Source organism: Sprattus sprattus (genome assembly GCF_963457725.1).
Source record: "Sprattus sprattus genome assembly, chromosome: 17".
Lineage (NCBI taxonomy): Eukaryota > Metazoa > Chordata > Actinopteri > Clupeiformes > Clupeidae > Sprattus > Sprattus sprattus.
Window position 1 is genome coordinate 15,826,143 of NC_137915.1, and position 13,110 is coordinate 15,839,252.

General features: G+C 43.1%; 2 protein-coding genes across 2 annotated transcripts in view; one reads left to right on the plus strand and one right to left on the minus strand.

The window, feature by feature from the left end:
* jph1a (junctophilin 1a) overlaps positions 1–3,810 on the minus strand; it is a 42,853-nt gene extending 39,043 nt beyond the window's left edge. Inside the window, exons 1-3 of the mRNA XM_080855587.1 lie at positions 3,677–3,810; positions 3,035–3,528; positions 343–1,102 (exon numbers count right to left, since the gene is read on the minus strand). Coding sequence (XP_080711713.1) covers positions 343–1,102; positions 3,035–3,416 — 1,142 coding nt within the window. The 5' untranslated portion in view covers positions 3,417–3,528; positions 3,677–3,810. The remainder of the gene's footprint in view (positions 1–342; positions 1,103–3,034; positions 3,529–3,676) is intronic.
* A 1,756-nt stretch (positions 3,811–5,566) lies between these two features.
* On the plus strand, positions 5,567–12,858 carry gdap1 (ganglioside induced differentiation associated protein 1; the record flags this gene model as incomplete). Its single annotated transcript, XM_080855338.1, has 6 exons — positions 5,567–5,734; positions 7,373–7,565; positions 9,286–9,459; positions 10,180–10,274; positions 10,799–10,913; positions 12,506–12,858. The coding sequence occupies 6 exons, from the start codon at positions 5,567–5,569 to the stop codon at positions 12,856–12,858; spliced, it is 1,098 nt and encodes a 365-aa protein (XP_080711464.1).
* Between the last annotated feature and the right edge of the window lie 252 nt (positions 12,859–13,110).

Consider the following 13,110-nt stretch of genomic DNA (forward strand, 5'->3'; position numbering starts at 1 on the left):
AAGTTTAACCAGTGCTGCTGTCAAAGTGTGGAATATTTAACAGACAGTGTGTGGACAGGCATTCAAGTACTCTTGATTTTACATGGACATATAGTCATTTAGCATTTAGTTTTATCCAAACTGATTTACAGAGCAGAGCAAAGATGTACATTTTCATCCGTATGTGGGCTCCCTGGGTATGAAACCCAAGACCTTGCTGTTAGCACTTTGCTCCACTGTGTTAGCACCTTGCTCCATTAGGAACACCCAGACTCATGTGTGTGTGAGTGTGTGTATGTGAATGACTCATGAGTCAGCAGAAACAAACAGCAACAATGAAATGAAGTGAAGACAGGCTTTTACCTTGATGCTGCTATTTCCACTTTTGTTCTTGCGATGGTTGCGGCCCTCCGCGCCCCCTCCACGGCCCGGTCCACTTTCTCTTTGGTTTTGGGATTCTTAAGCGGAATTAGCTGCTTGCGTATGCCGCGCACGAGCACGTTATTTTTGTATTTCCCTTCTTCCTTGGTGCCGTCGGGGAGGACAGTGCCTCCGTAGCCGTGGCGCCGGTTGTTGAGCCACTCGCCCTCGTACTTCATGCCGTTGGAGCGCTCTGAGACGCCGAAGCCACAGCGTTTGTCGTTCTTCCACTCGCCCATGTAGGACTCGGTGGTGGTGGCGTCCACGTGGTCCTCGGGTGCGGCGTAGTCTCCGTCGCCCTCGCCGTAACTGATGGTGGAGTTGGCGTCGCTGGAGCTGATGCGGCTCATGGTGGTGGCGTCGCTGCGCGCGGAGCTGCGCTTGCTGGAGATGGACGTCCGCGAGTCAGACTTGCGCAGCTGCCGCAGGCTACCGAAGAGCGAGCCGCGCCGGAACAGGCCCTTCTTCTTTGTCACCACCTCGCTGTCGCTGTGGAAGTTGAGAACGAAGCCGCCGCGCGTGCCCACGGGCGTATCAGCACCGGGCGGGTCCTGTTGCAGCGTGCCGTTGCTCTGCACGCTCCTCAGTGAGGCCAGCGAGGTGCGCAGGGGTGAGTGGATGACCGTTGCCATCCCATAAGGCACACTCTGACGCACCCCGTAACCATGACGCATCCCCCCCATCCACTGGCCCTGGTACGTACCTTCACAGAACAACAACAAAGAACACGTCTCAGAATCACCATGACCACAGCAATGGAAAAACATCTTTTCAGCCTTACATCATCACACTTGAGTCTTCTAAAACTGTTTTTTTGCCTGATTGCCAACAGCAACTTAATAACGCAGGCCAAAACAGTATGGTCGTCAGAGGGCAGGGGTCAGAAGGGTGGCAACCATTATGCTGAATAAGGCTCTGCCAGATACAAATTATTCAAACTGATCCTCAACCACCATTTAAAAAAACAATAAAAAAGATGTAGTACAGCTCAGGTGTCATTTTCACATAGGGAGCTGGCTACATCTTTTTTATGGAAAGCTGCATGTACTACATAGCCAAATAGCGCTAATTGTCTTCAAGCCCTTGGCAGGTTAAGTTTCAGTTATAGACATTATTTTCATTGGGGACATCACCCACATCACATATTTGATGAATTTATTTTAAAAAGTATCTGTTACAGAGCCAAAAAGCACTTGTTGTCCCCGGCTGGCTCGCCACATATCAGATCAAAGTGATGGTAAATCTGAGTGCTGGATGCAGAGCCCCTGGCCACATCCCTGCCTCCCTGCTGCCTCGGAGGAGGATGACCGGCAGACAGGTGACCGCCTAAACCATGGCCGCCTAAGCCAGACCTCCTTGTTGACAGTACCGCACAGATGGGTGAGGGCGATTTGGCATGGGCTGTGCTGATTTTCTAGAAACCCCTTAGTTACCTAAGAGGTCAGATGCATGGCATGGGATGAGATGGAGGAGCAGTTTATTTATAAGTGGTTTCTGTCCTCATCTACATGACTACATCCTCATGAACTGATTGCCATCTCTGTAAAGCTGATGTCAACATTGAGGTTCAACACTAATGTATATTTAAATGCATTTTTAGGACAAGAAAATGAAACAGGGATTTTAAAGGGCATTAGTACCGTCCACACCATGACTGGCGTTCAGACTTTAATTACATCACTGCGCTCAATTGACCAGGCCAGATGGGGATCTTGCTAGATCGAATGACTTTATAAGAGTACGTCCCTGGAAGTGTTAGCCTCAACTAGGCTGAAGTAATTAAGAGAACTTCATTACCAATTCATGATAGGGGACTTAGAGCCAAAGCTAGAGAGCTCAAAGATCATCAACGCTGCCCACCAAATCCGCTTGTACTTTCAGGTCAAGCCTAGAGTGTCGACACAAATCCTTGATTATGTTAAAAATGCTCGGGGAACGCAAACAACGACGGTTTGCAAACCATTTCACCAGCACGATAGCGAATGTATCACTTTCTGCGCACTTATCGTCAAGTAGGCGAGATTAAAAAAAAAGAAAACGAGTCACAAGAAAAAGCTTTACTATTTTTGGAATGAGAGTATATCATCCGTAGTCTATGAACACGCATTGCTTTGAAATCTAAAACGACTAAGCATCGATGGCTAATTCAACTGCATTCTTACTGACAGCTGTATGGGTTGTAAACCACATGATCTAAATCGATTTTCATCATACGAGTGGCTTCCACTGAGTTATCACGCAGGCCTGTGTTTTGTATTAGATGTTTTATATCCAGGCCTGCGCTCAAACCGATAGATTAGCTCCATCATAGTAAGAATAATATTTATGTTACTTGCTCAGTTGGTAATACACGAATCCATACGGATATGCCACCGCATGCACCTTCCCTCCAATAGACCATTCGTTCAGTACTGTTTTTAAACTAGGTGACAATTCAGTTCCAAACTAACAGACCTCATTCGTTTAAACTGGGCCAAAGGCAACAACTGTGCCAATGGCCACGTTACAAACTTGATGCCTTCCAGGAGATATAATCATACAGATTATATATATATAAAAATCGCTAGACGTTTAAGTATAATTTCAATACAGAATTCACATGCAAACATTTAGCATATTCAATGAGCGTGCTTACCACCATCCCCATAGGTCTCGATCCCATACCCATCTTGCAGACCATTACTCCAAGTTCCATCGTATCTAGCAGGTGTACTGTGGCTTTGGCGAACTCCGTATCGACCCTTAAACCCATGACTCCACTCTCCGCGATAGATCCACTTTCCCTTGGTTTCAACCCCAAGCCCATGCCGCTTGCCTTGCGACCAGTAGCCCTGGTATGTATTTCCACTCGGCCAGGTGTAAACCCCTACTACCTCGAACCCGTGTGACCAGGACCCGGCGTATTCGCCTTGGCCCTTAGGTCCAGTGCAGATGCCGTGTCCATGGGCTTTCCCATCTTCCCAGCCCCCGCAATAAGTGCCTCCATCGTCGAAGTCGAACCGTCCGCCGCCCGTCATTCAGAATAGGAAACAAATGAGGCGATCGCAGCTTAGTGCCGATTTGAATATAATTCTCCCACGGGCTCCAGCACCAAAGATGAGACCAAGCTGGGTGGACCAACCGATGACTCTGCAAGAGTTACATACAGACAGAAAATAAATAAAGTAAGATGCTTAGAGTAAGCGTTAAAATGCCATGTATGATATGTGTGGTGGCAAGCATGCCTGGCTGGATGTGGGTATGAATGGGAAGCCTAAATAGGCTAGTGCACAATTACCAGAGCCGCACGCTGAGGGCTGCTGTGGCTGTTTTTCTGACTCCCCCCTCTCACTCACTGTACAGGGAGGGAGAGAGAAGAGGCGAGAGTCGTCAAGCAGGAAAGACACAGCAAATTTCTACGTCATTTCTGTGGCACCTCCCACGCTTCGCTGATCGGTGCGTGGACTTTCAGACCACTTGAATTATTGTGTTCTCCCGTTGCACGTCCAATCGTACCTCAGATATCAGTGTCCCAGTCCTTTTTTCCTTTTGCTGCTGTATCTCGCAGGGTGGAATTCAAAAAAAGGCGCTCTCATACACTACAGGTGTGAATTGAATGTGAAAGTGAATTTCGGCATGGTCAAATTTTTTTTCGTATTTTCGTTTGGACAATAGAGATAGGTTGAAGTAATATTTCTTTGGAGGTGATCAAATAGGTTTGATCTGATATTTCATTATTTTACGCCACTTTTGGAAATAAAATATCCAGGAAGGCTACTATGAATGATGTATTATAATGATAATATATAGTAGTTATCTTCTCGAGCCTTTCGCATAGTAAGTTTATGTTAGGGCTCAGTCATGTTTATCTAAAAAAGACATTTGTTAAATTATTGCATGACTCAAATATCCAATCCCTGTAATAAATAGTAAAAAAAAAATGTAGCCTACTGGCGATTCTCGACGAGACAGTAGGCTACATTATAATTGATTTGTTAATCTATTACCTATTTATGATTTGGCTTTTCAAGTGGCCAGTGTAGTCCTCTCTCTTCTAAAACAGCGACACCATGTGGCTAAACCACATACAATAAAAAATGAAATAGACGTGGATAATGAGTCAGTTTGTGTAGTGTAGACTTTGCATCTTACAACCTTAAGAAAAACAGCTCTACTTCAGTGTTTAAAAAAAAGGTTTCGCTTATCAATCTATAATAGGACATATAATCGATGGAAAATAATGCTTTCTGCTTTGTGTGGTTTAAGACATTAATTCCAGATTTTTTTAAACTGCTTACACTAATTTTCTGAAACTACTCACACAAAATGCACCAGTCAGGTTCATCTAAAACAATCCTGTCTTTGTTAGGCCAAAGTATTATGCATTTACAGTGCACGTCAGAGAGCAATTTGACAAATTGTGCAGATTGTAAAAATACACAGAATACTTTAAAAAGTTTCAGTATTATTTCTCAGTTTTTCAAAACCCTAGACTGAATTGCACACACCTTTTCCATTTTCAGTGCTAGAATTCACAATATATAAAAGAGTTTGCTAAGAAATTCATCACAGCACATGGAATGCATTGCCAAAACCATGTTACCAAAAGTGTTTGCTATAAAAACACATTATGCATACACAATATATTATGGTTGGCTACGCAAGAAGTATGAATTTGAACCCTTTATACATGATACATGAAACATGATACATGAAAAGAGACTGCGTGACCATATCCAGCCTCCTATTTGGCCCTTGCCACAGCAACTCATCAACTCACAACCAATGTCTTGCATTGAAGGACAATGCTTCAAAAAAGCAAACACATGCTTAATATCTGTTCGTTGTGTCATAGAAATGCAACTATATGTGTAATATTTAGCAAAACATATTTTATAAGATTAAAAACTCAGTGGAAGGCTGATAATTAGCTTATAGTTGAGCAGATTTGGTGTGGGTTTTTTGCTGTTTGAGAGACAGGTTTTAGAAATCGTGTGACATTTTGTGTGTAAGTAGTAAATAAAACTGTTACGTGAAATATTTGGGGTCTCAGTAAGAGGTCCGCTGTCAAGATTTCAACGGCAATAAACATCGGTACTGCTCCTGGACGCATGGGGGCCTACTCACACTCCATCAGTGGAAATTCGTGATGTTAGTGACTCTCACACACATTGCACACACAGCTAAGATGGCGGCCGAAAACAGCACCGATGCGCAGGATGAGAAAGAAATAACTGTTAAGAAGAGACACGTTAAAGAAACGACAGGAGATGTACCACCCGCGTCTGAAAGCACAAAAATCAAGGAATCCAAGATAACACTTTATCACTGGACTCAATCTTTCAATTCGCAAAAGGTTGGTAAGATGACATTTCAGCACCACGCTAGTGGACAGAGCTCCAAGGTTTTCGGTCAGTTGCATAGAGGCTGAATGTCATTCAGATCCGTGTGTTTTCGGAAATGAGCAATGCCATTGTCAGAAAAAGAACGCTTATTACATAGAAATAGCATCGTTGGGTTGACACATTAAGCCATGTTTACATGTGTAGCCGCCAAGATTTGAAGAGCCAAGTGGCACTCGGTGTTTATGCCGTTAAATAAGGTGTGTTCAGGTCAACACACAAACCTAAATGACCTTAAATGACCCAATAATAAAACTCACATATGAAACAAGACACGGGTAGAGATTGAGTCGTTCTGAACTGTTGGATGTGTTTCTGTTAAGTTCTCAGTATGAATAGTCAGGGAGCACAGGCAAAGTATAGGCAGTGGCATGGCCTAGGGCCGAGTCACTTCCCAGGGGGCGCCCACGTGCTATTATTCATTTACATTTTTAGTTCGTAATTTTCTTTTTTCATGTAGCGCAGTGTTTTTTGGCTTTCAATTAAGTATTTACCTTTTGAATGCATGAAGAGAGTTATTTTACCAGTGTGACATTTAAACGCTGACCTCTCAAGCATTTTACTTTTTAAAGGTGCATTACGGATTAATAGCTATTCGCTAAAGGTATGCTAGCAGCTAAAACTAACGAAATCTCTTGAAATGTGCTGACTTTGACATTATGACAAACTAATTACTCAACGACTGTCCTTACACAGTCAAACAATAATCATGTGCAACACAAGACTAAGCAAGACGGCAAATAAGCTACTTACTAGCAGTGTTGGGGAGGTTACTTTAGAAATGTAATTCGTTACAGTTACAGGTTACCCTGTTAAAAATGTAATAGTAGTGTAACTATTTGAATTACTTTATCTGAGTAACGTAACTAATTACTTTTTGATTACTTTTTGATTACTTTTTGATTTCTGTGATACATTTCTGGTAGGTTGTTAGCAACTGAAATTCAGATCGCTGCATGCACAGGCATGTAGGCCTACTAGCAGACGTGATGGCGCTGTAGACGTGATAGAGACACAGAAAGTTCTGGATCAAACTATTGTGGAGGGAAATGACAACGGGGGTGTTTGTACAGTAGCCAGAAAAACATGCGAAACAGTTTTTTTTTTTTTTTTTAAATATACATTTGAGCAAGGTTTTGCTGACAGTATTAAGATGTAATTCAAATTGTAATTTTGAAAAATGTCGTAAGTAACTGTAATTGAATTACACATTTCTCTCCAGTAACTGTAATGTATTAGTGTTACATTTATTTTGTAATTAAATTACGTAACGCAATTACATGTAACTCGTTACTCCCCAACACTGCTTACTAGATCGGCAGAAGGTAATCAAAGTCAGGTCGGCGGGCATCGGCAGGCAAAACTACAGAAGGCAGTTATATGCCTATCGACCCTGCTATGCCATTGGCACGGACGCAATTCTCCATATTAAAAGTCATTGTAGCGCCCCAATTTTTTTTAAGCTGTTATTTTAAGGTTAAACTGCTTATCCTAACCCTAATCCTGAAGCATAATTGTTGCATATTGTGCCTTTAAGTACTGTACATTCTGAAGCAGCCCCCTTGCATAAAATACCCTGTTATGTTATGCAGGTGAGACTGGCAATCGCAGAAAAGGGTTTGGAATGTGAAGAATATGACGTCAGCCTTCCACTCAGCGAACACAACGAGCCCTGGTTCATGAAGCTCAACCCTGCGGGTGAGGTCCCCGTGTTGGCGCACAATGACAACGTTATCAGTGACCCGGCACAGATTCTGGACTACCTGGAGCAGAACTTTAGAGATGGTAAGTGCATGTTGTCCGTTGGACTTATCACCTGAACACGACGGTATGGACTTGTCATCATTCACATCATGGTGGAAATATATCTGAAATATATTTGATGATGTGACAGATCTGTATCCATTGATTTTGATGTTTTGTTCTGATAGTGGGGAGGGACTATGCCAAATGTATACAATTGTGCCCCTGGTGCCAAGTTTTTGTGATTTAGCATTCTGTTAGGTTTGGGCATAAGGATTCCAAAAACAATTGCAAGCAAGTTGGTGGTCAACCTTTGTTAATATATTATTTATTGTAGTGATAGAAACAACTTGGTTATGAGTGCTGCATTTGGTGATCCCAGCTTGTTAGCACTCTTCCTCAGATCTACAGGTGCCCGGTTGCTGAAAGTGTATAAACTGGCCCCTTTGTTTGACATCAGATGAAGGTTTGGAGGCTTTCTAAATTCTGTCTAGCACAAACTTCATGTACTTGGATTTGCCAATGTTTGGACCCATTCTGGACGTGTCTCCTTGAAGGGGTGGACTTTTGTTCCCTCATTCACATGACTGAGGAGAGCCTTGAGATGCTTGAATAACTTTTTCTGTTGGGCACAGTTAATTACAAGCCTTCAGGACTAGCAGCAAATCACCAACAGGCTGACCTCAGATAACTCTGCAGTTGATCAGGAGATAGTGTCTTACTGTTGTCCAGTAAGACGTGGTTGGAGCTTAAACAATACATTTCCCCTCCCACATCTCAATAGATTCATAAAGTCCATAGCCCTCTTTCCCGCTCTCTCTCCCTCTCTATGTTTCTAAATGTCTGTATTTCTCTCTCTCTTTCTCTAGTATTGTCTTAATCACCATCCTTATTGGCTTTGCTTTTTCCTTACCTCCCTCTCTCTGTCTCTCTCTCTCTCTCTCTCTCTCTCTCTCTCTCTCTCTCTCTGTGCATGAATTAAATATCTTTTCAACTTTAAATTATATTTTTAGATTTATAAGCACTGGTATTTCCTTCAGGAAAATTCAAATCCAGTTGTAACTAAGTATGTTACTTTCAATTTAAAGCTACCAGATTATCGTGTGTGTGACTTATATGACCTTAAAAATGACATTTGACCTTGCAAATGACCTTGAAATAGAAAACATACATACAAAATGGATCTCTGACATCATAAAACATGAAGAAAGTGGCATTATACAACAACCTAGCATTAATAAGAGGTGAGGTATGAATTTCATATTTCATGTTGGGGCCATATTGATTTTGTGCACACAGGTCACCAGAGGTCGAACCCAACTTGCCTGCAATGGTCTTTGAAAATGTTATACCAACAACTAGTTGCATGCCAAACTGCAAAAAATTTGTCACCAAGTGCAGGATTCAGTGAAGTCCCTCTCTGCTATGATATTTCTTTGCAGATGTTCCTTATATTGTTCCTTATATTGTTTATCACCTTGTTTCAAGTGACAGCATTCATTTAATTTTGTTGTGTTTATTTCACCTTATGCACAAAACCATTTTAAGTTATGCATGCCTGATGCAGTCCAAATGACTGAAGATCAGAGCTGGTAAGTTTTCACATCAGCTACACATACACTCATTGGCTCATTGACTTTGGCACATTGATTTTTCCCATTTCATTGTTCACATCAGTTCATTTTCTTTACATATGTAAATATTCAGTGTGATAGTCTGTCCGTGGGGAATTGGCTGATTTAGGCTCTTTGTCGTTTCTCAGAGAGTACTCCAAAGTTGATCCCCGAGGAGGGTAGTATGTACTACCCCAGGGTGCAGCACTACAGAGAGCTGCTGGACTCCCTGCATATGGATGCCTACACCCACGGCTGCATCCTCCACCCTGAAATCACTGTGGACTCCCACATCCCTGCCTATGCCACCACCAGGATCCGTGGTAGGCATGCGCCGTTGGAATGTTGTCGGACTTTCCTAATACAGGAAGGAGGACAGTAGGCTTGTGTTGTCTATTTCTGGAGCTATAAGCAATGCAGAGCATTGAGGGAACTATTAGACTCGGCAATACTGTGGCCAGCACGCCGCAATAGGGCTGTGCAAGGTGTTGATTGTTAAATGTCGGAATTGCGGTCTGTGTGAAATATGTTGTTTCTTAAAATATCTAACATATTGCACTTAATTGTGAGTGTTCGTGTGTGTGTGTGTGTGTGTGTGTGTGTGTGAGTGTGTTTGTGTGTGTGTGAGTGTGTGTGTGTGTGTGTATCTGTTCCCATATGTAGCATATGATTTAGTGTGTTGTGTTAGGGCTGTGTAAGTGGTGCCTTTAGGACTATGTTTAGTAACGCTATACTGTTACTGTATAGCCCAGTGTATCCTAACTATAGCGGCTGAACTATAGAGGCACTTATTTCCCATCGGGGTAACTTTATCCCTCGATAAGCAGGGCGGAGAGGGACAATGCGACAGGACTAGGTTTAATAGGATAGGATTACAGGTTTCATTTACAGTGCCAAGCCAGATGCTTTTGGCACACATGAGAAAATTCCCTGGTCAAGCAGATCACGTATTTCCCTCTGGCTTTAGGCCAGTACTGTACAAGTGTGGATACTCATCACCCTCTCTGGGTGGATAGTCTCACCGCTGTGGTATGTCTCTACAGCACAGATAGGAAACACAGAGTCAGAGCTGAAGAAACTGGCAGCAGAGAATCCCGAACTTAAAGATGCCTACATTGCAAAACAGAGACGCTTAAAGGTGAGAGCCAATGTTCAAAATCTGAGAGTGGCCTGGTATCTGTCAGGCTTAGTCTTGTTGAAGACGCTTTCTTAGCAGTATTGCAACATATCCACAATGACTTGAGCATGCTCAGTGATACAAAAACTGTAGATCATTATTACTATATCAATCAATGGCAATCATAATCAATACTGAACATTAAGAAATCGTACATACAGCCAACAGCATTTAACACTCTAAGGTCCAAGGCCTTTTAGACTTTTCTAAGTTGACTGACATGCCTTGATGTTTTTGTACATTTTGCTTAACTAAAAACATTGATGCACAAATGGAATATATGATTCTATTCTAGAAGACCTCAGCAATAATATTAGAAAAGGGTTCAATGTTTCCGTGGTTGTTCTTTTTATGTCTCTAAGACGAAAACTAAAAAAAAAAAATATCCCGGACGAGGGATATAGACCTTTTAGTGTTAAGCATTTAACTGTCATCGGGTCGTCAAACACCCTCACATTTAACACATGCTTTGATTTCTATTTCAGTCAAAGTTATTTGATCATGACAACATGAAGTACCTGAAGAAGCTTTTGGATGAGCTTGAGAACGTAATGGACCAGGTGGAAACAGAGCTCCAGCAGAGGGTGGAGGAAACGCCAGGTCAGATGCTAACTGCTAGCCCATGCAACATGCAGCAATACAACATACAGTATCTCATGTGTTCAACACTCGTCACACATCAACACAAGATTATCCTGCCTTTCTGTCCACTTTGCATCTGTCCTTCCCTTTAGCGGCTCAATTCTCTTTCACACCTGTCCTCTTGTGTGGGGACGTCCTTAGCATGGCTATCTCACTTTCTCTCTCTCTCTCTCGCTCTCTCTCTCTCTCTCTCTCTCTCTCTCAGAAAAGGGAAGCCAGGTCTGGTTGTGCAGTGACTTCTACAGCATCGCTGTCTCTCTCATCTCTCTCTCCCTCAAAACAAAAAAAAGATGGCTTCCACAAGCTCTAACCACTTCGATATTACACATCAGACCCCCAATCTAACCCTGCTGTCACAACAGATTTTTCGTCTTGATGTATGAAATGTTTTGGTCAAATGTCAAAGTCAAAGGGCCTTACTTACATTGACGGGCAGCGAGCAGGGCAACAGGCACACATCTGTTACACGCATAGGCGTAGTTTACGGGGGGGACGAAGGGGACATGTCCCCACCACTATTCATAATTTGAATTTTGTCCCCACCACTTTTAAAAATGTGCAAACCAATTGCGACCGAAAAAAATCCCCACATACTCAACCGAAACCGCAGAGTCTAAATCATGCGATAGGCGCGCACGATGACATTCTCACAGCATGCACACCTGCCTGGCAGCGTGTGGAGCAAATGAGTTATAAATAACATTTTCTTCAAGCCGTTGAAGACTACACAAATCTAGTTTTCTTTAAGAAATGTAACATTGGACAAGCACTGACTGATTTTTTTACTCCTACTCGCAATCTGTCCTCACACTTATGGTGACTATTTTTCTTTCACTTAAATGTATTAATGAACACCTGAAAATTGGTTCTAACACAGCCGAAGTGTTCTCAGCTGTGCGGATTGAGGTAGAGGATTCTTAAATTGGATTTGCATACATACACACAACATGCCCCGCCAGGGCACGCAACCGTAGTGACGTGTGCAGTCAGCCCTAGCCCTTCTAACACGGATGAGGCACAGCTCGTCGCTGCCTCTGTCAATCTCTTCCGTCAGTCTAATTTTGTTTTAGGTGTTGTTAAATGTCAATTACTCTAGCCTACATTTAATTTGGGAAACCACCGACTGGTGACAGTGATAAGGTAAGATGTGGCGTTGACCTTGCCAAATGTTAGCTTGCTATTCACAGATGAGGTAACGTTCCCTACAGCTAGCCTAGCTAACGGTATATCTTAAATTGAGACCGTTATGATCTGGTAAAATAAGCAAACTGGTGCTGTTGTCAACATCGAGATTATCTATTTTTTATTGTTCGAATGGGATTTTCAACACCTGACAATACACTGTAGAGCATATTGAAATGCAACGTTGAATGGATGAATAGCTTACATAAGGGTACCCAGCACTTTTTCAAACCACACTCAAGCTTATGGTTATTGTCCCCACCACTTCTAAAAACAAACTGACGCCCTTGGTTACACGTGAACTAAAGCTATCATGTGGCATATGGGAGCATTGTGCTCTCTGTCATTCATCTCTTTCTGCCCTCCAGAGGAAGGTAGCACGATGTGGCTGTGTGGAGACTTCTTCAGCATGGCCGACGTGTCTCTCGCCGTGACGCTGCACCGCCTCAAGTTCCTGGGCCTCTCCCGCCGTTACTGGGGCAACGGCAGCCGGGTCAACCTGGAGACCTACTATGAGCGTGTCCTGGACCGACCCGCCTTCCGGAGAGTTCTGGGGCACGTCAACAACATCCTGATCTCTGCCGTCCTGCCCACCGCCTTCCGGGTAGCCAGGAAGGCAGCGCCGTCCATTGTGGGCTCAGCGCTTCTGATTGGCATCCTGGGTGGGGCCAGTTACCTGGCCTTCCTTTACTTTAAGAGAAGACTAACCACTTTTAGCTGAAATTGTTTTGCGTCTTCATCCTGATTCCCCTTCAGACACCTTCTTTGCCTCTTTTGCTTTCCACCAACTCTGAATGCCTAGCCATGTTACTAGTCGCACAAGAAGCACTTTTAAGAAACCTTTTGTCTACTGAAAGCAATCTGAGAGAGTCTTGATAGGTTCCAGAGACATTCTGTCCTTGCTGTGTGCATTTGAGCCAGAAAGTTATTGTGTGCGTCTGTGTGTGTGTCACCATGCTTCTTGTCTTATGAT